The sequence below is a fragment of the Salvia splendens genome, unplaced genomic scaffold (genome assembly GCF_004379255.2).
Source record: "Salvia splendens isolate huo1 unplaced genomic scaffold, SspV2 ctg658, whole genome shotgun sequence".
Lineage (NCBI taxonomy): Eukaryota > Viridiplantae > Streptophyta > Magnoliopsida > Lamiales > Lamiaceae > Salvia > Salvia splendens.
The window spans coordinates 6339-31215 of NW_024599321.1; the positions used below are offsets into that span (position 1 = coordinate 6339).

The window sequence follows — 24877 nt, forward strand, 5'->3', positions numbered from 1 at the left end:
AGCCGTGGATAAAGCTCAACACAGATGGCTCCTACAATGAAGCGAACGGTAGAACAGGGGCTGGAGGGATTATTCGAGACCACTTGGGTAAGATGCTCGTCGCCTTCAGCACACCCCTAGAAGCACACTCGGCGTTAGAGGCGGAGCTGTTGGCCATGCTCCACGGGCTAAATATAGCCAAAGAACTCGCCCTACCAATCTGGATTGAGTCCGATGCAGAGCAAGCAATCAAATTGGTCAATGGGACAGGATGGGGCCCGGCACTCGCCCGGCAAGCGGTGGCGCAACTAACCCTTCATAAACGCCAACTCAAATTCCGAGCCACCTTCATACACAGGGAGGGGAACAAAGCGGCGGATTTCCTTGCGAAAATGGGGCTAGTCCAAGACAGTGGTCTACGAATGCACTACAACTCAGCACCGAGAGAACTGTTGGACTTGGTTAGATTGGACGAGATGGGAGTGTCGCACATCCGATACCTTGACGGGAACGGGCATTAAAGTTGATAATGAGACGATGGGAGACAATAGTGACTAGCTTTTTGGTTAATTGTATTTGGAAAAGAGTATGATGAGGTCCGAACCTTGTGGGATTGGACCGCAATACTACTCTTGATTGTTACGGCACACCACTTTTGGGTGTGGCCACGCCTTGTAATTACCGCCTTGGAATTTTAGGGATGAGGGACCCACGAACCCTCCACCGTAGAGGTGTTTGATAAAAAAAAAAAAAAAAAAAAAAAAAAAAAAAAAAAATCTTTTCCCGTAGGAAGAGGAACATGTCCGTGCGCTTGACTCCACGGTAGATAGGGACACCGAGGTAGAGAAAAGGAAAGGCCCCTCTAGAGAAGCCTCCTTCCGCCTGGATCAAGTTTGCCCAATGCTCATGGTTTTCGGCGATATAGAAATTACTCTTGGCAAGGCTGACTTGTTGGCCGGAGACTCTTTCATACTTCTCGAGACAATCTCTTAGCCGGCGCATAGGCATTGCCGCCGCTTGAGTGAAGATAATTATGTCGTCCGCATAGGCTAGATGGCTGATCTCCATGCATCTCCGGGAGGCTTTGAACGTCATGTCCATTTGGCCAAGGATGAGCTTATCTAAGGCTCGGGACAGGTATTCCGCAGCGATCACGAACAGAGCAGGGGAGATCGGGTCTCCTTGTCGAAGTCCTCGAGTTGATCTAAAGAAGCCCGAGGGTGCCCCGTTAACAAGAACCGAGAACCAGCAATAGCCAATACACCTCTCCATAAGTGAAATCCATGGATCCGGGAATCCCATACGGCGTAAAACTTTGAAGAGGAAGGGCCATTGGACCCTATCATAGGCTTTAGCCATGTCAATCTTAACAGCCACATTAGGCGCTGGAGAGCATCTAGCAAGCTCATGGAACATTTCTTGAGCCAGTAGTGCGTTGTCATTAAGGAGCCGGCCTTTGACAAACCCACTTTGGTTTGGGGAGATGACCTGTGGAAGGAAGGGGGAGAGGCGAGAGGTGAGTACCTTGGTAATGATCTTGTTTAAAACATTGCAAAGACTAATGGGTCGGTAGTCGGTCCATGACTCTGGCGAGGCCTTCTTTGGGATAAGGACAATGCTTGTGGCCGTGATGCTCCTTGGCAGGAAGGCCCCTCTGAAGAACTGTCTGATTGCTTCCACTACCTCCGGCCCCACAATGTGCCAGCAGGCTTGATAGAAAGTGGCCGAGAAGCCGTCGGGTCCGGGTGCACTATCTCCGGAGATGCAAAAGGTGGCACTTTTGACCTCATCCGCACTTGGGGCGTCTGCGATGCCAACGAACTGCTCGGCTGAGTGGGCCTGCTGGATTAGGTCGAGGTCTGGATCTTCAAGTGTCGGATTGTTGGGGGCAAGGAGTTGTTGGTAAAACTCCACTGCGGACTTTTTAATCTCGGCTTCCTCGGTGAGCTCCTGCCCATTGGCACGAATTGAGTGGATGCGGAGACGGACCCTCTTTTGTTTCACCCAGCTTTGATAGAACCGGGTATTTTTATCTCCCTCGGCAAGCCACCTCAAGGCTGCCTTCTGTCGCCAAAATCTTCTTCCATTCTCAACAAAAGGATGTACTCGGCAATGTGTTTGTTGATTGCTGTCCTGTGATTCGGTGTCGGCCTTGCCTCGAAACTAGCTTGAGCCACAGCAATTTCTTCCTCCTTTTCCTTTAGGTTAGAATGGATGTTCCCAAAAACCTCTTTGTTCCACTCCTTAAGAGCCTTTTTAACTCTGGCCTGCTTGATTTGAATGTTTAGGAGTCCACCCGCCCCCGTGGGCTCCTCCCATGTTTTTTGCACTACGGCCATGAATCCTTCATGCCGGATCCACATGTTCTGGAACCTGAATGCCTTGGCTCCAGCGGATGTGTTCAGCTTCGTGCACCTTGCAAGAACTGGTCCATGTTCCGAGGCAACCCGGGGGAGATTCGTTACCCGGGTAGCCTCGAAGGTCTTAGTCCATTCCTCATTGACAAGCACTCTATCCAACCTTTCAAAAAGGCCATTCTTGGCCCATGTGAATGCCGCTCCATCAAATCCCGGATCAAGCAGCCTACAGTCTTCCGTTGCCTCCGCAAAATCAACCATCTCGGCTTGCCGGTTGGTATCACTTCCGACTCTGTCTTGGTGTGATAGGATGGTGTTGAAATCACCACCGATGATCCAAGGTGTTCCCTCGAGAGGCCCGGCGATCTCCCTCATCTTGTCCCATAAGTGATGTCTTTCGACCCTTGTGCATTTGGCGTACACGGCTGAAATGGCCACCGGTCTAGCAAGGCGGTGGGACTTGAGGCGCCCGTGAAGAATTTGTTCCGAGTCATCCTCAATATCAAAGGTGGACCCCTCTTCCGCAAACAACCAAATCTTCCCGTTCGTGTTCGAACCAATGTAGGGTAGCCCCAAGGCTTTGGAGAATCGGTCCGGGTCCGGGGGAGTGAGCGGTTCCATTATTGCAAGAAATAAAACATTATGACAACTAATAAGTCTTTTTAAAACGTTTTGAGTGGGCGCGTTCGCGATCCCCCTCACGTTCCAAAACATGAAATTGTAAGACATCATTGACAAGAAGGGTGCGTACCCAAAGAGGATGAAGGCCCTCCTTGATAGTCAATGCGGTGTTGCTCTTTGTTCGGGGCTGCCTCCTCGGCGTCGTCGGCCGGAATGTTGCCTCCAAACCTCTCGTCCCCCCCGTACAACTCCATGGGGTCTTCGTCCACATCCCCACAATTCTCAACATCAAATTCTCCATTCGCCATGAGAGTGTAATATTGGTTAGTGCTCATGTGGTTCTTTGCCGAAAAGAACCCACGCCCCCTTGTCATAGCATGGCGCGCGCCTCCTCTCGGATTCCTTCGATAATCTGGTGAAACCGAGCGCCTCGCATTGGGGGAGCCCCACTCCACTTCCATGTTCCCACGTGTTGTTGGTGGTTCGGTGGTGGGGTGCGAAAGGTTCCCCCCATTCGGCGGGGACATCCCAACCTCGGGCTTGAGCCCCGCATTTTGAGTTCCGAGTTAGCCAATTCGAGCTTATACACTCTTTCCCCTTTCTTTGAAGCCTTAAAACCAAATTCAAAGTTCCATATCACATGAGGAAAGAGGGTCAAAGAGATGGAGTTTGTCAAGGGTAACGAAAGGGGATAGCAAGAAAAAGGAGGGGCAGCCAAGTTGATCAAGTTAGACAATCGGGTTGATCATTGATCATATAAAAAAAAGGGCAGGAAACAGTTGTAACCTGACCCAGAAAATCAAAAGCAAAAAAAATAATATAAGGCTGAAGGTCGAAATCTGACCAAGAAGGAGCACCAAAGAAAAAAAAATATCCCAATTCTGATCCAGCGAGTCTAGGCAAATCTTTGGCTTTTTGACTCATGTGATTTTTCTTTAAAATTTTTTATTTTTTATTTTTGAACTTAGAACCCCTAGGACCCCACCCTAATACGTTACTAACCTTGAGCCTCGTTACAACCTTAAAACAATGACCTTAAGGAATTATCTTGTGCAGTCCGATTCAAGGTATTAAATTTATGGCAACATCGAGTGAACAGTCCTAACTTCTTAGGTGAGGAATGAGTGACTGAGTGAATCCAACAGTGCTTCTTGAATTGAGCAATCTTGACAAGCTGACACCTTGATCAAGCAAAGGCGAAAGAGAATGAACACAAGCTACTGAAAAATAGATTGACCTCGACCTCGGGTATGATTGTTGGAAAATTATTCGGTCTAATGCATACATGTGAATACGTGTCTTTATCTTAAGGTTTTGTTTTTCTTTTCGTCTTTTCTTTTACTTAAAAAAATAAATAAACCATGCCTGAAATTTTCCCTATCTTTTTCTTTTCTTTTTCTTTATACTTGGGGACAAGTATGTTTTAAGTGTGAGCAGTTAGATAGGGCTTATTTCATGCATCGGTTTATGGGTGAAATACATGCTACTTGATCGGTTTATCGCGCAAAACAAGTGTTAAATGTGCAGAATTACCACTTGACCAAGGCTTCAAGGCCGACCTGACCAAGCAAGTACAAAGGCGATAAAAGGCTCAGAATCGGGGGAGTTGATCAAGGGGGAGCGATCGAGCAGTTAGGAGGGGACCACGGGTTTCTGGAAGAAGAGCACGTGAGGAAATGAGCTGGATACAACGCACCATCCTGTTATCAAGGACGACGTTCTAGAAGGAGACACGTGCTGGAATATGAGACGCAAGGACGAAACTGAGTCACGAATTTGTTACCAAAAAGCGTAGACATTCTAAAAGAACAGCACGTAGCAATCGATGAGTCGCTCATTCTCAGAATGAGTGAATATTCCCTGACAAGATCGTTATCTAGCTGGAGGCCGAATCGAGCTTATAAATAGAGGGTGTGCCACCACAAGAAGAAGGGAGACACTTTACTTTCCGCCTAGTTTAGTTTAGCATAGTTATCTAGCGTAGTCCAGCTCTCTACCTTAGTTTAGTTTAATTCTCTAGCTTAGTTAGGTAGCTTAATTAGAAGGGCGACCAATGGGAGCGCTGCAGAATACTCATTTTTGTTAACGTGACTTAAGTTTCCCGCTGAGATTCTTCTCAGTTTACAGCTTTCTTAGACTCCAAGTGTTAGCTTAGTTTAATTTCACGCTGTAATCAGTTTTTAGTTTAATCAAGTTATTTTCGCTTTAAATCCACGCATTTACTTTTCTGTTGTTTCCTGCAAATCACTTGACCCAGTAGTTAGAATTCCGTTGATCAATCTAGCTAGTTTAAATTCTATCTAGATTAAAACAGTAGTTAAAACTCCCAAATTAAAGCGTGGCCTCGAGCGGACCTTCCTCTCCAATCAAACGAGGCACCCCGGCTAGGGGTCAAGAGGAGGATGGATCGATGGCACCCGAGGGGGACCTAGGAAACTTCATGAGCATTAATAAATACCATGCACTCATGGAGAAAGAAGCCTATGAAACGGATCATCCCGAGGAAGATGAGGTGATTGGAATGGAAATTGTGGTGCAACCAATCCCGAACACGGGGGAGGATGTAACCTCTTGCCTCGGTGAGAGTTCAAGGCACAAAAATGATCGGAAGATGGATGTAACAGGGCGGTCTTCATCCCGCTCGGGTAAGTCCTCATCCAATTACTTATGTCTTATAACCTTTTGTTTTAGAACGTGCGAGGAATTGTGAAAACCTCGTCCCGCAACGTTATCAAAAGACTAATTGTTGTTCATAATATTTCTTTCATGGCAATAATGGAACCTTTCACCGCGCCAAACCCGGAGTTGTATTCGAAGTTTTTCGGACTCAACTTCAAAGGCGCTAACACGTCGGGGAAAATTTGGAACTTTACTAGAGAGGGAGTTAACTTTGATGTTATGGACGACTCCGAGCAAGCTCTCCACGGTATACTTCGCTTGGAGGCAGGCAGCCAACCTGTGGCGGTCACGGTTATCTATGCTAAGTGTACTCGTGCGGAAAGATATCCACTCTGGGACAAATTGCGGGATCTTGCGGACAACTTGGGGAGTCGGCCGTGGATTATTGGAGGGGAATTCAACACCATTCTTAACCCACGAGATAGGTCCGGGAGCGAGTCTAATAGTCAAGCGGAGATGTTGGACTTCGCGGAAGCAATCGAAGATTGTAGACTGGTCGATGTGTGCTTTGACGGTGCACCTTTCACTTGGGTAAAGAACAACCTATTTGAGAAGCTTGACAGAGTTTTTATAAATGAGCAGTGGACGAGCGTTTTCGAGGCAACAAGAATCACGAACCTGCCTCGCGTCGCCTCGGATCATGGTCCCATCCTGGTTCGATGCAAAACAGAGGTGACAGGGGAGCAAGGTAGGAACTTCCAATTCCAGAACATGTGGTTGAGACACGAGGGGTTTCGAGGAGTCGTGGAATCCAGTTGGAGCCAACCCACCGAGGCCGGAGGACTACTTAACTTGCAAATCAAGCTCGCAAGGCTTAAGAAAGTCCTTAAAGAGTGGAATAGAGCAACTTTTGGAAACCTCCAATCCAACCTTAAAGAGGCCGAGGCAACTATAGTAGAGGCCCAGCAAGCCTTCGAAGCTGATGCGTCCCCAACCAATAGATGCCGAGTAAATAAGGCAATTGCGGACTACATCCTTTTACTAAAAATGGAGGAGGACTTATGGAGACAGAGGGCAGCGGTACGGTGGATCAAGGAGGGGGATAGAAATACGAAGTTCTATCAAAGTTGGGTCAAACAAAAGAGAGCCCGTCTTCGAATCCGTGGCATACTTGCGGGAGACCGAACCATTACAGACGAGAGAAAGAGATCAAGGACTCGGCGTCTAACTTCTTTCAAGAGTTACTTACACCATCGGCTCTCCCTCTGGTCGATCCAGATTTAAACTTGATTCGGCGACACCCACAGGCCTCGGACTTAGAGAGCCTCGCTACTTCCCCCAATGAAGAGGAGATCAAACGGGCAGTATGGAGCATTTCGGCTGATAGCACACCAGGCACCGACGGATTCACCGCGTCCTTCTATCATAGTTGTTGGGATATCATTGGTCGGGATGTGGGGGATGCGGTAATACAATTTTTTAACGGGGCTTTTCTCCCACGGACCATCACCGCGACAATGATTGTTCTATTACCAAAGAAGGATAACCCGGCATCTTGGTCGGACTATCGACCAATTAGTCTTTGCAATGTTTCAAACAAGATCATCACAAATGTCCTTGCCTCAAGGCTGGCCCCCGTCCTCCCTAAGGTAATATCCCCGAACCAAAGTGGTTTTATTAAAGGGAGGCTTCTAAACGACAACGTCCTCTTAGCCCAAGAAATGTTTCACGAGTTATATAGAAGGAGGCCCGCGCCAAACGTTGCAATCAAGATTGATATGGCAAAGGCTTATGATCGGGTACAATCGCCTTTCTTGATCCAAGTCATGCGCCGTATGGGATTCCCGGAGACATTTCTTAGTCTCATTGGAAGATGCATTGGAATTGTTGGTTCTCGGTGTTAATCAATGGAGCACCGGCTGGTTTCTTCAAATCCACTCGTGGCTTGCGGCAAGGGGATCCTATCTCTCCTTCATTATTCATTATTGCAGCGGAATATCTATCAAGGGCGTTGGATGAGCTAATTTTGGGGAAGATGGAAATGACCTTCAAGTCTAAATGCGCATGCTCCGATGTTAGTCATTTGGCCTACGCTGATGATATTGTTATTTTTACGCAAGCGGCCAAGGAATCCATCCAACGGGTTAGAGCTTGTTTAGACGAATATTCGGCTGTGTCCGGGCAGAAGATCAATCTATCGAAGAGCAATTTTTACATTACCGAGACTAACGGTGACTGTGCGGGCACGGTGAAACGGAGGGTGGATTTACTAGAGGTACATTCCCCTTCCTCTATCTTGGCGTACCTATTTACAAAGGTGTCAAAAGGACCGACATGTTTCTTTTCCTCCGAGAGAAAATTTCAAGAAGAATTTCGGGTTGGGCACACAGACACCTATCATTTGGGGGCAGGTTGACCTTGATCAAGAGTACCCTCGAGGCCATCCCAATACATGTGTTCCAAGCAATCGAACCAACAAAAGGAGCCCTTAAGCTCTTGGAGCAACAACTGGCAAGATTCTTCTAGGCCCCTGTGGAGGGCAAACGACGTACACACTGGATTGCTTGGGAACAGATTTGCCTCCCCACTACGGAAGGAGGTCTAGGGATTAGGAAATTTGAGGATGTCCTGAAGGCCTTCAACGTCAAATTGTGGTGGCGCGTTAGAGAGCAAAACTCCTTATGGGCCTCACACATGTATAGCAAATACTGTGCCTCAAAATCACCTTTGGCTCGACTGAACTCAGGTAGGAGCAGCCCGACGTGGCGACGACTCGCGGCCGCTTGGCCCCTGGTCCAGCTAAACATCCGTTGGATCATTGGTGATGGACGAGCCCTGTTTTGGGACGACATCTGGCTCCGGGATAGGCCAATCAGAGATCTTTGCTTAGACACAAGGGGTGATCCCACGACAAGGGTTGCAGAGTTTTGGATGAATGGAAAGTGGGACGGGGCTAAGGTTGGCACCACATGCAACCAAACGGGTATGCCGCCTCACGTGGCTGAGGCCATCATGAGCACCCCTATCCTCCTTGACAGCCCCGATGTCCCGAGGTGGACTTTGTCTCGAGGGGGAAATTTCTCTCTGTCCTCGGCATGGGATTCTAACAGGGCTAGGCGGCCCCGTATCCCAGCTCTTGGAGACATCTGGCACGGTGGCATCTCAACAACAATCTCGGTTTTCATGTGGAGACTTATTTCGAATAGAATACCGGTTGACGCAAAACTACAATGGAGGAACATCTCCTTGGCATCTAAATGCCAATGTTGTCCTAGGCAGCCGGGGTTGGAATCCATTCATCACCTTTTTATTAATGGACAAGGGGCGAGCATGGTTTGGAGGCTTTTTGATGAATGGTTTGATGGTGCGAGCCATCCCCTTCGGCCATCGGACTCCATTCCATCTAGACTCGAAGCTTGGGCTAAGAGAATCAACCGGTCCACAAAGGACCACATGGCTCGGACCCTTCCTTGCATCATCCTTTGGTATTTGTGGGCGGAGAGGAACAACAGCCGGCATAATGGGGTTTGCTTCAGGGCTTATAACGTGGTATGGCAAGTCAGGCTATATGTCCAGAAACTGGTGGAAAGTGGGCGAGCACGGGCGAAGCACTTCAAGGATGTCCGTTTTGAGGGGTTAACACTCCCTGTAGGCTGCTTGATCCTGGATTTGATGGAGCGGCATTCACATGGGCCAAGAATGGCCTTTTTGAAAGGTTGGATAGAGTGCTTGTCAGTGAGGAATGGACTAAGACCTTCGAGGCTACCCGGGTAACGAATCTCCCCCGGGTTGCCTCGGACCATGGACCAGTTCTTGCAAGGTGCACGAAGCTGAACACATCCGCTGGAGCCAAGGCATTCAGGTTCCAGAACATGTGGATCCGGCATGAAGGATTCATGGCTGTAGTGCAAAAAACATGGGAGGAGCCCACGGGGGCGGGTGGACTCCTAAACATTCAAATCAAGCAGGCCAGAGTTAAAAAGGCTCTTAAGGAGTGGAACAAAGAGGTTTTTGGGAACATCCATGCTAACCTAAAGGAAAAGGAGGAAGAAATTGCTGTGGCTCAAGCTAGTTTCGAGGCAAGGCCGACACCGAATCACAGGACAGCAATCAACAAACACATTGCAGAGTACATCCTTTTGTTGAGAATGGAAGAAGATTTTTGGCGACAGAAGGCAGCCTTGAGGTGGCTTGCCGAGGGAGATAAAAATACCCGGTTCTATCAAAGCTGGGTGAAACAAAAGAGGGTCCGTCTCCGCATCCACTCAATTAGTGCTAATGGGCAGGAGCTCACCGAGGAAGCCGAGATTAAAAAGTCCGCAGTGGAGTTTTACCAACAACTCCTTGCCCCCAACAATCCGACACTTGAATATCCAGACCTCGACCTAATCCAGCAGGTCCACTCAGCCGAGCAGTTCGTTGGCATCGCAGACGCCCCAAGTGCGGATGAGGTCAAGAGTGCCACCTTTTGCATTTCCGGAGATAGTGCACCCGGACCCGACGGCTTCTCGGCCACTTTCTATCAAGCCTGCTGGCACATTGTGGGGCCGGAGGTAGTGGAAGCAATCAGACAGTTCTTCAGAGGGGCCTTCCTGCCAAGGAGCATCACGGCCACAAGCATTGTCCTTATCCCAAAGAAGGCCTCGCCAGAGTCATGGACCGACTACCGACCCATTAGTCTTTGCAATGTTTTAAACAAGATCATTACCAAGGTACTCACCTCTCGACTCTCCCCCTTCCTTCCACAGGTCATCTCCCCAAACCAAAGTGGGTTTGTCAAAGGCCGGCTCCTTAACGACAACGCACTACTGGCTCAAGAAATGTTCCATGAGCTTGCTAGATGCTCTCCAGCGCCTAATGTGGCTGTTAAGATTGACATGGCTAAAGCCTATGATAGGGTCCAATGGCCCTTCCTCTTCAAAGTTTTACGCCGTATGGGATTCCCGGATTCATGGATTTCACTTATGGAGAGGTGTATTGGTTATTGCTGGTTCTCGGTTCTTGTTAACGGGGCACCCTCGGGCTTCTTTAGATCAACTCGAGGACTTCGACAAGGAGACCCGATCTCCCCTGCTCTGTTCGTGATCGCTGCGGAATACCTGTCCCGAGCCTTAGATAAGCTCATCCTTGGCCAAAAGGACATGACGTTCAAAGCCTCCCGGAGATGCATGGAGATCAGCCATCTAGCCTATGCGGACGACATAATTATCTTCACTCAAGCGGCGGCAACTCCTATGCGCCGGCTAAGAGCTTGTCTCGAGAAGTATGAAAGAGTCTCCGGCCAACAAGTCAGCCTTGCCAAGAGTAATTTCTATATCGCCGAAAACCATGAGCATTGGGCAAACTTGATCCAGGCGGAAGGAGGCTTCTCTAGAGGGGCCTTCCCTTTTCTCTACCTCGGTGTCCCTATCTACCGTGGTGTCAAGCGCACGGACATGTTCCTCTTCCTACGGGAAAAGATTGCTAGAAGGATTTCAGGATGGGCACACCGTCACCTCTCTTTTGGAGGAAGGCTCACGTTGATTAAGAGCACTCTTGAAGCGATCCCCTTGCACATCTTCCAAGCCGTCGAGCCCACGACCGGTACTCTAAAGCAACTTGATCAACAAATGGCCCGATTCTTTTGGGGGTCTACGAATGAGAAGAAGCGGACCCATTGGATTGGATGGGAACAAATGTGCCGCCCTACTGAAGAAGGAGGCCTTGGGATCCGAAATACTAAGGAGGTCCTCCGCGCCTTCAATATCAAACTTTGGTGGCGCTTTCGGGAGCAAAACTCCCTTTGGGCAAGATACATGATGGCAAAATATTGCACCAACTCCACACCACTCACCTTGAGACTGCCGAGCAGGAGTAGCCCTACGTGGAGAAGGCTCTCAAGAGCCTGGCCCCTCGCGCAACCGCACATGAGATGGCTAGTGGGACAAGGGGACATCTACTTCTGGGATGACATTTGGTTTGGTAATAGTCCTCTGAGGGAAATTAGCCTTGATGATAGGGGAAGACCAACCACCCGGGTTTCGGAGTTCATTACAAATGGTGTTTGGGATGTGCCCAAGCTCCAACTCCTTCACAATCAGGCCGGCCTTCCTCAGCATGTTATCGATGGCATCATTAATACACCGATCCTCCATGACGAACAGGATATCCTTAGGTGGAACCTCTCTAAGCATGGGGAATTCACGGTGGCTTCGACATGGGACACACTCCGAGGGCGAAACCCGATCATCCAAGGTTTGGGGGATGTTTGGAAGGCGGGACTCACCAACTCAATAGCCATCTTTATCTGGAGGCTACTCTCCAATCGGGTGCCGGTTGACACAAAACTTCAATGGCGGGAGATTGCGCTAGCCTCTAAGTGCCAATGCTGCCCAATTCGACCGAACATTGAGTCCCTCCAGCACCTCTTCATTCAGGGATTCGGAGCCCGTAGAGTATGGAGAGAATTTGATGAATGGTTTGAAGGTACATCCCCCCGCCTCTCAATCAATGACACAATCCCAACGAGAATTGAAGTTTGGATGCAAAGATGCAATCAGCCGAATAGGAAGCACCTTAGCCGAGCCATGCCCTACCTCATCCTATGGTTCATCTGGTCGGAGAGGAATAGGAGCCGACACCAAGATACAAGATTTAAACCCCACAATGTAATATGGCAGGTCCACATGTACATCCGGAATTCTATGGCAAACGGGTGCCTGAAGCCGAAGCACTGGCGAGGAGTTAAACTTGGTATTAACATCCCTCAACAAGCGGAAGCCATTCGGGCGTTGCCTCTCGCCATGGCGATCAAATGGGAGCCACCGGACCCCCCTTGGATTAAAGTGAATACGGATGGTTCCTTCAATGAAGCGATCAACAAAGCAGGAGGGGGAGGAGTCATTCGCGATTTCTCGGGTAAAATGCTTGTGGCCTTTTGCATACCTTTTGAAGCACAATCGGCTCTGGAGGCGGAATTGTTGGCAATGATCCACGGGCTGAACATCGCCAAGGAATTTGGCCTCCCTATTTGGATCGAATCAGACGCCGAACAAGCTATCAAATTGATTAATGGGGCAGGATGGGGACCGGCGCTAGCCCGGGAAGCCATGGCGCATCTGATCCTTCTTAAGCGTCAACTTAAATTCCGTGCCACCTTCATTCACCGGGAGGGAAACAAGGCGGCGGATTTCCTTGCGAGAATGGGACTAGGGAGAGATAGAGGCCAACAAATGCAACAAGACTCGGTGCCGAGAGAGCTTGCGGACCTCGTCCGCATGGATCAAATGGGTCTTTCACATGTTCGTACCCTAGGAAGGGACGGGGACTAGATTTGTTTTCACTTGCTTCTTGCTCTGTTTCCCTACTCTGTAGCTCTGTGTAACTGCTCGTGGTGTTTGAGGGAGTATGATGGGGTCCGAACCATGTTGGATCGGACCGCATACTACTCTTGTAATGTTGGTGGCACACCACTTTCGGGTGTGGCCAAGTTCTGTTTAATTGCCTTGTTGAAATATAGGGATGAGGGACCCACGAACCCTCCACCATGACGGTGTTTGAAAAAAAAAAAAAAAAAAAAAAAAAAAAAAAAAAAAAAAAAAAACACTCCCCCCCCCCTCGGCCGAAGGAACCAACAAGAAGGGCCGTGGCTATCAAATGGCAACCCCCGGATGCTCCATGGCTCAAGTTAAACGTCATGGGCAGATACGATGCGACAACAGACAGAGCCAGTGGAGGTGGGATCATCCGAGACCATCTCGGTAATATGGTGGGGGCTTTCTATACGCCGATTGGTGCACACTCCGAGCTAGAGGCCGAGCTCGAAATCATTCACCGAGGTATGGCTTTTCCTGAGAGGCGAGGCGCATTCATCTGGGTAGAGTCAAGTTCACATCAAGCTAGGGCAGCTATTGAGTCAAGGGATTGGGGACCGGCAGCATGTCGTCACACAATGGTACGAATCCAAGGCATTATGAAGGAGGGTAAGTTCAAACTCAACTATGTTCATCCGGAAGGCAACAAGGTGGCCGGGTACTTAGCTAAATTGGGAAAGGAATCGCCGCATCATCAAGAGGTAAATATAGAGGCCGCTCCTAGGCTACTAACTGCCATGGTTCGCCTTGAACGACTTGGAGTGCCGGACATCCGCTTGGAAGAAGACGACAATGGATAGGCAGAAAGAGATGGGGATCCCTAATGCCCGAGCCCAAACCGAAGAAAGAAGTTAGAAGAGGTTTGCTTGTGATTGGCTCGACTAATTTATTCTGGAGATTTTTTGGTATGATTGGCTTTGTAAGATTTGTAATAGGTTTGATTTGGTTAGACCTTGTGATAGGATTACTGTTGGGAATACCAAAAAAATACTTTTTTAGAGAGAGAGGCTCCTCCTTCTCTCTACAATCCCACCTTGGCCTCTTTGAACGTCTGCTCCAACGGAGGTGGGCGGTTTTCCCGTCGGACAAGATAACCGGAACCACCCAGCCACACGCGGGGAGCCGGACGTCGACCATGGACGATTCGGCTGCCGATGAAAGTGATGCAACGAGAACCTTGTTCCAATCCGCCGGCGACACCATTACAAGTGCGACGGCGTGCAAAAAGGAGGTCCGCCGGAGTGTAGGAGACCGGCTAAAAATGAGGAAATCCACTCCGCGGCCGGTGATGAAAGGTAACGGAAGGAAACGATTCAACGCGTCTCCGTCCCCGTCGGCAAAACCGGACGTCAAGAAATCTTTTGCCGAAGACGACGACGGGGAGGGGATTCGGACAAGCGGCCTCAAGAAAAATCTTATGGAAGAGCTTGACGGGGTGGTGGGATGCGCGGAAAGTCAAGGTAGCGAAGGTAGCCAGGACCGGTTGAAGGAGAAGTCGCCGGAAGAAGTGATGCTGACCGGCAAGGAGATTGTTCTCTACTCCGAGCCTCCAAAGGACGGAACTGGTGGTGAGGAGGGTCCTTTCGAGGTAGGTAACCCGGAACCCCAAGAGTTGGAATTCCCCGAACGGCTGGAACCTTTGAACCCCGACTCCACGCCGGCTCCGGCGACGGCGCAACCTTCAGGCGGCGATAATATGACCGTTGCTATGGGGGCTGATGAGATGGTACATCCTAGGGAGCTAGCTTGCTTGGGGGGTGTGGAAACAAAACATACAAAAGGTACTATAGTCAACTTTCCGGATTTGGCAATAAAGACAAGTTTCATTGAGGAAAGGCAATTGGTCTCATTCCCAATCCTTGGCTCACGTGATTGTTGCATGGAGGAGCCACATATGCAGCCAAAACAATCCCTCTTGCACCTAGCTAACCTCGATTCCGCCGAGGACTTGGACCGGATTTCCTCACAACCCCTCCAACATTTTGACGCCGGCAATACGCGAGGTTCGAATAGGGCCCAAGCAATTATTGGGGTCGTGTCCCATTACGCCGAACCAACCGCTGAGCACGCTAGAAGCCTTGTTCCGACCCAGGAGTATCTCGAGCACTTCCCTCCTCTCGAAAGGGGCCGAACCAAGAAATTATGTAGCACTTTCGAAACAGGGGAGGCGTCTTCATTGAAGGGAAGGCCGAGACACGGGCAAGACCCGTCCGGTGCAGTTCAACATGGGGTGCCGAATCAGGTGGAGAAGGGATCTCAGGGGGGGCCTCACATGCTCGGCAAAGGCTCTCTTTTCAATCCGAACAAGGAAAGAGGGCCGCAACCACAACCGTCGATGGCGGATATCCTTAGCAACCAACCGGACCCGAAAGGCCATCACATTTTTGAGCCGGAGAAGATAAAAAACATGGGGTTCGCTTCGTCGAGCAATGGCGTCCCGTCGATCTATTTTTCCGGAAGCGAGACACAACAATTGGCCGACACGTTGGGGTTTGCTATTGTAGGTAAGTTTTCACATTCCATTCCGGCCTCTAGTCAAATACAAAAAGCTTTAGACAATATGAAGTTCGTTAGAGGTTGGAATTGGAAATATATTAACGCAAAACATGTGCTAATACAACTTGATGATCTTAATGACTATGCGAGGATGCTTAATGGTCCGAAGGATACCCCGGTGTGGTATGTGGATAGACACCCAATGCGAGTCTTCAAGTGGACTCCGGATTTCGATGTTTATTGCGAGTCACCGATAGCAGCCATATGGTGTAATCTTATTGGTCTTCCTATCCATCTCTATGATCATTCGGCATTGTTTGCGATTGGAAAACTCCTAGGAAATCCGATCCAAATTGATCGTGCAACGGCTAATAAGTCGAGGTTATCGTTTGCAAGAATTTGCGTGGAGATTGATATCACCAAACCGGTTCCGGAGGAAATTATCTTGGATATGTGCGGTAGGGTGTCCATCCAAAACATAAAATGGGATAAGATTCCGGCATTTTGTTCGGAGTGCCGGCATGTGGGTCATGCGGCCTCATCATGTTATGCTTCGGGTAATAAGAAGAAGCCGCCAAAGCGGAACTACAACGTCCCGTTAGCGAAGAGGAACTCGGAGACAAGTCACAATACGGCAGGAAAATCGTCTCAACATAAGGGAAACAAGGTTGTCACGGAATGGCATCGACCGGAAAAGGAGGAGGTAAGCAAAAAATCTTCTCCTTCGGCCTTGGTCTCGGTTGCTCAAGAGGATGGTTCTTACCCGAACACATGCATCCCGGAGGTCCTTGAACCAAGACAATGGGGAGAGAGACACGACCAGGACCCGTCTTATTTCACACCTAATGGGCGTGGAGGAGGTTCTCACAAGGGGACCGAATGGTCGAGCTTTAAGGGGGACGGGAGTTGGCAACCTCGTGGCCGACCCGCACGCAAGGCTTCAAGCGGACCTTCCTCTCCAATCAAACGAGGCAACCCGGCGAGGAGTCAAGAGGAAGAAGGGTCGAGGGCACCCGAGGGGGACCTAGATCACTTCATGAGCATTAATAAATATCATGCACTCATGGAGGAAGAGGCCTATGAAACGGATCATCTCGAGGAAGATGATGTGATTGGAATGGAAATTGTGGTGGCCCCAATCCTGAACACGGGGGAGGAGGTAGCCTCTTGCCTCGGCGAGAGTTCAAAGCACAAAAATGATCGGAAGACGGATGTAGCAGGGCGGTCTCCATCCCGCTCGGGTAAGTCCTCATCCAATTAATTATGTCTTGTAACCTTTTGTTTTGGAACGTGCGGGGTAATGTGAAAACTTCGTCCCGCAACGTTATCAAAAGATTAATTAATGTTCATAATATTTCTTTCATGGCAATAATGGAACCACTCACCGCGCCAAACCCGGAGTTGTATTCGAAGCTATTCGGACTCAACTTCAAAGGCACTAACACGGCCCGGAAAATTTGGATCTTTTCTAGAGAGGGAGTTGACTTTGAGGTTATGGATGACTCCGAGCAAGCGCTCCACGGTATCCTTCGCTCGGAGGCATGCAGCCAACCAGTGGCGGTCACGGCTATCTATGCTAAGTGTACTCGCTCGGAAAGATACCCACTTTGGGAAAAATTGCGAGACCTTGCGGACAACTTGGAGAGTCGGCCGTGGATTATTGGAGGGGACTTCAACACCATTCTTAACCCACGAGATAGGTCCGGGAGCGAGTCTAACAGGCAAGCGGAGATGTTGGACTTCGCGGAAGCAATGGAAGATTGTAAACTGGTCGATGTGGGCTTCGATGGTGCACCTTTTACCTGGGCAAAGAACAATCTTTTTGAGAGGCTTGACAGAGTCTTCATAAATGAGCAGTGGACGAGCGTTTTCGAGACAACGAGGATTACGAACCTTCCTCACGTCACCTCGGATCACGGTCCCATCCTGGTTCGGTGTAAAACAGAGGTGACACGGGAGCAAGGTAGGAATTTCTGATTCCAGAACATGTGGTTGAGACACGAGGGGTTTAGAGGAGTCGTGGAATCCAGTTGGAGCCAACCCACCGAGGCCGGAGGACTACTTAACTTGCAAATCAAGCTCGTAAGGCTTAAGAAAGTCCTTAAAGAGTGGAATAGAGCAACTTTTGGAAACCTCCAATCCAACCTTAAAGAGGCCGAGGTAACTATAGTAGAGGCCCAGCAAGCCTTCGAAGCTGATGCGTCCCCAACCAATAGATGCCGAGTAAATAAGGCAATTGCGGACTACATCCTTTTACTAAAAATGGAGGAGGACTTATGGAGACAGAGGGCAGCGGTACGGTGGATCAAGGAGGGGGATAGAAATACGAAGTTCTATCAAAGTTGGGTCAAACAAAAGAGAGCCCGTCTTCGAATCCGTGGCATACTTGCGGGAGACCGAACCATTACAGACGAGAGAGAGAGATCAAGGACTCGGCGTCTAACTTCTTTCAAGAGTTACTTGCACCATCGGCTCTCCCTCTGGTCGATCCAGATTTAAACTTGATTCGGCGACATCCACTGGCCTCGGACCTGGAGAGCCTCGCTACCCCCCCCCCCAATGAAGAGGAGATTAAACGGGCGGTTTGGAGCATTTCGGCCGATAGCACACCGGGTCCCGACGGGTACACCGCGTCCTTCTATCACAGTTGTTGGGATATCATTGGCCGGGATGTGGGGGATGCGGTTATACTATTCTTCAACGGGGCGTTTCTCCCACGAAGCATCACCGCAACAATGATAGTGTTACTACCAAAGAAGGATAACCCGGTATCTTGGTCGGACTATCGACCAATTAGCCTTTGCAATGTTTCAAATAAGATCATCACTAAAATCCTTGCCTCAAGGCTGGCTCCCGTCCTCCCTAAGGTAATATCCCCGAACCAAAGTGGTTTTATTAAAGGAAGGCTTCTTAATGACAACGTCCTCTTAGCTCAAGAAATGTTTCACGAGTTATATAGAAAGAGGCCCGCGCCAAACGTTGCAATCAAGATTGATATGGCAAAAGCTTATGATAGGGTACAATGGCCTTTCTTGATCCAAGTCATGCGCCGTATAGGATTTCCGGAGACGTTTCTTAGTCTCATTGGAAGATGCATTGGATATTGTTGGTTCTCGGTGCTAATCAATGGTGCACCGGCGGGCTTCTTCAAATCCACTCGTGGCTTGCGACAAGGGGATCCTATTTCCCCAGCCTTGTTCATTATTGCAGCGGAATATCTATCAAGGGCGTTGGATAAGCTCATTTTGGGGAAGAAGGACATGACCTTCCAGTCTACACGGACAAGTTCCGAGGTTAGTCATTTGGCTTACGCTGATGATATTGTTATATTTACGCAGGCGGCCAAGGAACCTATCCAACGGGTTAGAGCTTGTTTAGATGATTACTCGGCCGTCTCAGGGCAGAAGATCAACCTATCGAAGAGCAATTTTTACATTACTGAGACTAACGGTAGTTGTGCGGGTACGGTTGAAACGGAGGGTGGTTTTACTCGAGGTACATTCCCCTTCCTCTATCTTGGCGTACCTATCTACAAAGGTGCCAAAAGGACCGACATGTTTCTCTTCCTCCAAGAGAAAATCTCGAGGAGAATTTCGGGGTGGGCTCACAGACACCTATCTTTCGGGGGCAGGTTGACCTTGATTAAGAGTACCCTCGAGGCCATCCCAATACATGTGTTCCAAGCGATCGAACCAACAAAAGGAGCACTTCAGCTCTTGGAGCAACAACTGGCGAGATTCTTCTGGGGCACTGTGGAGGGTAAACGACGTACACACTGGATTGCTTGGGAACAGATTTGCCTCCCCACAACGGAAGGAGGTCTCGGGATTCAGAAATTTGAGGACGTCTTGAAGGCCTTCAACGTCAAATTGTGGTGGCGCTTTAGAGAGCAAACTTCCTTATGGGCCTCACACATGTATAGCAAGTATTGTGCCTCAAAATCACCTCTGGCTCGGCTGAACTCGGGTAGGAGCAGCCCGACATGGCGACGTCTCGCGGCCGCTTGGCCCCTGGCCCAGCCAAACATTCGCTGGATCATTGGTGATGGAAGAGCCCTGTTTTGGGACGACATCTGGCTCGGGGATAGACCAATCAGAGATCTTTGCTTAGACACAAGGGGTGAACCTACGACAAGGGTGGCGGAGTTTTGGACGAATGGACAGTGGGATGGGGCTAAGGTCGGAACCACATGCAACCAAACAGGCATGCCGCTTCACGTGGCTGAGGCCATCATGAGCACCCCTATCCTCCCTAATTGCCCCGATGTCCCAAGGTGGACTTTGTCTCGAGACGAAAATTTCTCTCTGTCCTCGGCATGGGACTCGAACAGAGCTCGAAGGCCTCGTATCCCGGCTCTTGGAGACATCTGGCACGGTGGCATCTCAACAACAATCTCGGTCTTCATGTGGAGGCTAATTTCGAATAGGATACCGGTCGACGCAAAGCTACAATGGAGGCACATCTCCTTGGCTTCAAAATGCCAATGCTGCCCTAGGCAGCCGGGGATAGAATCCATTCAACACCTTTTTATTAATGGACGAGGGGCAAGCATGGTTTGGAGGCTCTTTGATGAATGGTTTGATGGGGCGAGCCACCCCCTCCGACCTTCGGACTCCATTCCATCTAGACTCGAAACTTGGGCTAAGAGAATCAACCGGCCCACAAAGGACCACATGGCCCGGACTCTCCCCTGCATCATCCTCTGGTACTTGTGGGCGGAGAGGAATAATAGCCGACACAATGGGGTTTGCTTTAGGGCCTATAACGTGGTTTGGCAAGTCAGGCTATATGTCCAGAAACTGGTGGAAAGTGGGCGAGCACGGGCGAAACACTTCAAGGATGTTCGTTTTGAGGGGTTAACACTTTCCCCTCCTCGGCCGAAGGAACCAACTAGAAGGGCCGTGGCTATCAAATGGCACCCCCCGGATGCACCATGGCTCAAGTTAAACGTCATGGGCAGATACGATGCGACAACGGACAGAGCCTGCGGAGGTGGGATCATCCGAGACCATCTCGGCAATATGGTGGGGGCTTTCTATACGCCCATCGATGCACACTCCGAGCTTGAGGCCGAGCTCGATACCACACTCCGAGGTATGGCATTTGCCGAGAGGCGAGGCGCACTGATATGGGTAGAGTTAAGTTCACATCAGGCTAAAAAAGCTATTGAATCAAGGGATTGGGGGCCGGCGGCATGTCGACACACAATGGTGCGAGTCCAAGGCATTATGAAGGAGGGTAAGTTCAAACTCAACTATGTCCACCCGGAGAGCAACAAGGTGGCCGAATACCTGGCTAAATTGGGAAAGGAATCGACGCAATATCATGAAGTCAATATTGAGGCCGCTCCTAGGCTTTTAACCGCTATGGTCCGCCTTGAACGGCTGGGAGTGCCAAATATCAGATTGGAAGAAGAGGACAATGGATAGACGGGTCTTTGTCTTAGTTTTTGCTCAATTGTATTTCGTTTCAGGAAGGGAGTATGATGAGGTCCAGGCCCGGGCTTGTGGAACCGGACCGCATACTACTCCGAATTTGTCTATCTCGGTACATCACTTTTGGGTGTAGCCTTGCATTGTACAATATTTCTGATGAAATATAGGGATGAGGGACCCACGAACCCTCCACCGTAATGGTGTTTAATTAAAAAAAAAAAAAAAAAAAAGGATTACTGTTGGGAGTATGATGAGGTCCGAGCACAGGCCCTGGACCGCCTACTACTCCTATTTTTTGTGTTGGCACATCACTTTTGGGTGTGGCCACAACTTTGTAATCTGCTCCTTTTTTATTTATAGGGATGAGTGACCCACGAACCCTCCACCGTAAAGGTGTTTGATTAAAAAAAAAACCCTGTTCACTACTCACACACTCGACACACCAACTTCCCTGTGGGATCGAACCCGAACTTGCCGCTTTACTGTTAAAGTTGTGCAAAATTGGGAATTATAAATTACTTTGGCAAGGAGGAAAGGGCGAGAGCTAGAGTGCATTAATTAAATGGCAACGACATTTGCTAACTGATCCAATCGGTTCGGTTATCACTCCATATAACTTGATCCGCATTCTATTCGTGTTTTCGATCGCTTTCCTAGCCCCCTCCACTTAGCCTATTCTTTGGAAACCAAATCAATTGGAACAATTCCTTCGGTTAGTATAGTTATTTTGTTTTATCTTCTGTGAAGGAATTGGAGAAATAAGGGGAAAATATATAAAGTGAAAAGTAGTGTGCTTAAAGTATAAAAGTGCAAGTTGTGAAAATAGAAAAAATTCAAAGTGTGCTTAATATCGAAAGGATGCCTATGAAAATAGAAAAGAAAAAGAAAGAAAGGTTGTGTGGAAAAAGATAGAAAAATCAAAGGTTTGGGAATGTGAGTTGAAGGATGAATAAATTGTCGATAGTGTCTTGGGTTTATAAGAAAAGTAGAGTCTATTTTACTCTACTTGGGAATTTTATTTTTAGCCCCTTTTTGGCCAAATATTCCTCACCTACCAAAGAGCCTATATTACAACCAAAAATAAAGACCTTTTGGACTTTTGATGGTTAATCACATCTAGTAGAGGAGGGATTACACTTTGAGCAACCCTATGGTAATGCATGATTTAAGTGCTTATACACATTACCTTATACACTTTTAGAGTAAGAGAACACTTCCCATCTTTGGAAGTTTGCCACATGTGAGTGCATGAATTCAAAGTGTTCCACGAGCTAGTAATGAAAGTGCACTAATAAGCCTTGCTTGATTTGATTGCATTAATTTATGTTTGATTTATCTTTTTCATACTTTGAGGCAATTATGACTTCTAGTCCTTGTGCATTCCATGCGTCTACTTTTGTTTCTTTATTGTTTTGTTTGAGGACAAACAAAAATGTAAGTTTGGTGGAGTTGATATGATACGACCCCACGTGGAGGCGCGACGACGAGGTCCATGGTGAATCGACTACGGGAGGGGCTCTCTACTTTTGTGCAAAAGGCCATGCTGGAGGAGTCCGGAAGAACGGGGAGCCCGCAATGCAGAACTTGCTGAAATTTGAAGGAAGAAGCATTCCACCCGATGTTTCTTTAGTTTTTGCTGAAATCATATACTTGAGAGATCTGTTCCTCTTGAAGATGGTTTTCATCCAATTCCTAGATTTAGGTTGCTTGGTTTATCAATTCTTAGTGAAGTATGGATCAAGTAGAGTTTTGCTTTGAGGATTTTGGTTGCCTTGAAGATCTAGCAATTAATGCATGTTAGTTATGTTGCAAGTGCCTTAGCTTGCTTCATCAATGACTTTGTATTCCAATTTCCACAATATCCAATGTTAATCTTTCTTGTTTCATCTTAGATTCATGATTTCTTGTTGGATCTATGATTTGCCTTTGTTTATTTTGATAAATTGAAAATCTACTTCACCAAAATATGGATCAAGCATCTACAATTGGGTTTTCCTTGGGTTAATGGATTATGATATACATGGATCTATATCATTTGGTATCTAGATCCTAGTAATTTTACATGAAGTTACCGTGATATGATTGCTACGTGCCAACAAAAAATCAGCTAAAAATACATTCGTTTTCTTATCGATCTGATCGATTGAATATATGTGTCCTATTTTTGCATAGATGGGGGAAAAGTGAAAACATCATACCTTATATCATAATCTGTCTTGTTGGAGCTATTTTATCTTTGAATTACACTCAAAAGTGAAGCTATACACAAATTTTCAGCTATTTTGAGGTTGGGGAACCATACAAAAAAATTTCCTAAAGCTCAGTCCATGTTTACTACATTTCCAGCTTTCATATATGGCTTGTGTGTGTTTTGGTTAAGGCCTTGAACCTACTTGCAACTTGCTAATATGTGTTTATGTGTTATGCCTTCTTGATTTTTGTTTTCCAAGAGGTATACCTTGATTGATCCTCCCCAAGCACCTAAAACATGGAATTGGAGTTGCGAGTGTGAGTGAAACCACCTATTACTATACTCTAAACCTTCTTCCGAGTGATATTGGGGAGTGACTTTTGGGGGGTTGGGTCATCTTGGTTAAGGCCACCTTCTTAAATCTTATTTTCTTTATTTTTCACTAACCACACTTGGGCTAGTCCTTAGTGTTTTTCTTATTGCAGGAATTTAATCTATGCCTCCTCGCACCCGGTCCAACAAAATGGCGGGGACAAGTGCGGAAGGGGAGGAGACAAACTTGAGCCATCCTACCACCGAGGGGGACCTTGCAAGCTTAATGGCTCAAATGTTGGCAGATCTTAGACGTGATCTCCAACAAGATATCCAAGCGTCTGAAGGTCCACACGAGCCTTCTAAAACACCTTATTTTAGGAGTTCAATGCCTCGTAGGAAGAACGGAGGACGAGGCCTCCCACTCCTATGGGTAATGTTATACCCAATGCGGTCCCGTAGGAGGTTGTGGAAGAGGAGATGTATGAGGGATGGCAAGGGAGGAATGTTAGAGATAGAGTTAACCACATGGAGAATGGACGGTTTGGGGGAGGTAATGGAGCCAATAGACGGTTTGAAGGGGGAAACGGGGGGGTATGGTCGTTTTGGGGGAGGAAATAAATATGGGGGGATGGAACCTTATGGGGATAGGTTTAGAAGAGATAGGTACCATGACCTTGAAGCATAACCTACCTGAATTCCATTGCAAGTTCAACCCCAAAGCCTACTTGGAGTGGGAATCTCAAGTGGATAAAGTGTGCACCCTCCAAATTTATTCTGAGGGGGACAAGGTGAAGATTGCATTGGCAGAGTTTAGCGGCCTTGCTAATACTTGGTGGAATGATGTGATGAGGAAGAGGAGGTTAGCTAGGTTGGGAGAAGTCCTCTCTTGGGAGGAGTTGTGTAGGATCATGAAGGAGTCATTTGTGCCTAAGTCCTACTACCTTAGGCTTAGAGGGGAGCTTCAAGATCTAAGGCAAGGATCAATGAGTGTGATGGACTCACACTGGAATTCCAGAGGGGGCGAATGATGAACCTGAATAAAAGAAAAAAGAGGTCATCAAGCGTTGTGTGGGACTCGGCGCTACCTTATTCTACCTCCAAGCAGGAACGATGCATGTACTTGGTGAGAAAGTGAACGGACGTGTGTCTGAAGTGGGACTCGGTGCTACCTTATTCTACCTCCAAGCAGGAACAATGCATGCACCAGTAGAGAGACCTCCTCCAGTGATAGACAAACCGAATGAGCGCTGCGAAGAAGAAGGGCCAAAGCCAACAAATGAAAAGCCTAGAGGAAGAGCTGTGAGACTAATCTACTGTAAGCAGCTGGAGCCGTGGCCTGAACCGCTTAAGGTCGGAAATCATTCTGACCATGGATTACGCTCCAAGGAAAAGAGGAAAGTTCAGGGAACTTACAAGAATCATAAGAAAATTCGGGCAATCATGATGGTGATGTACCCTCGGAAAGGTCGGTGGACAGGAAGAAATGCTAACAGAAAAGTTATTTCAGGATCT

The 24877-nt window shown here is 48.2% G+C and overlaps 1 protein-coding gene across 1 annotated transcript; it reads left to right on the plus strand.

Annotated features, from left to right (window-relative positions):
- The first annotated feature begins 5367 nt into the window (after positions 1–5367).
- LOC121790895 lies at positions 5368–12886 on the plus strand. The gene is made up of 6 exons (XM_042188992.1): positions 5368–5574; positions 5649–6584; positions 6884–7466; positions 7568–7851; positions 8103–9224; positions 12236–12886. The coding sequence occupies exons 1-6, from the start codon at positions 5368–5370 to the stop codon at positions 12884–12886; spliced, it is 3783 nt and encodes a 1260-aa protein (XP_042044926.1).
- Positions 12887–24877: the final 11991 nt, after the last annotated feature.

Coding starts and splice junctions, on each gene's coding strand:
- LOC121790895 (XM_042188992.1), top strand. CDS start 5,368: ATGGCACCCGAGGGGGACCTAGGAAACTTCATGAGCATTAATAAATAC. Junction 7,467..7,567: donor AAGATGCATTGGAATTGTTG/GTTCTCGGTGTT, acceptor TCATTATTGCAG/CGGAATATCTATCAAGGGCG. Junction 9,225..12,235: donor TTGAGGGGTTAACACTCCCT/GTAGGCTGCTTG, acceptor GTAATATGGCAG/GTCCACATGTACATCCGGAA.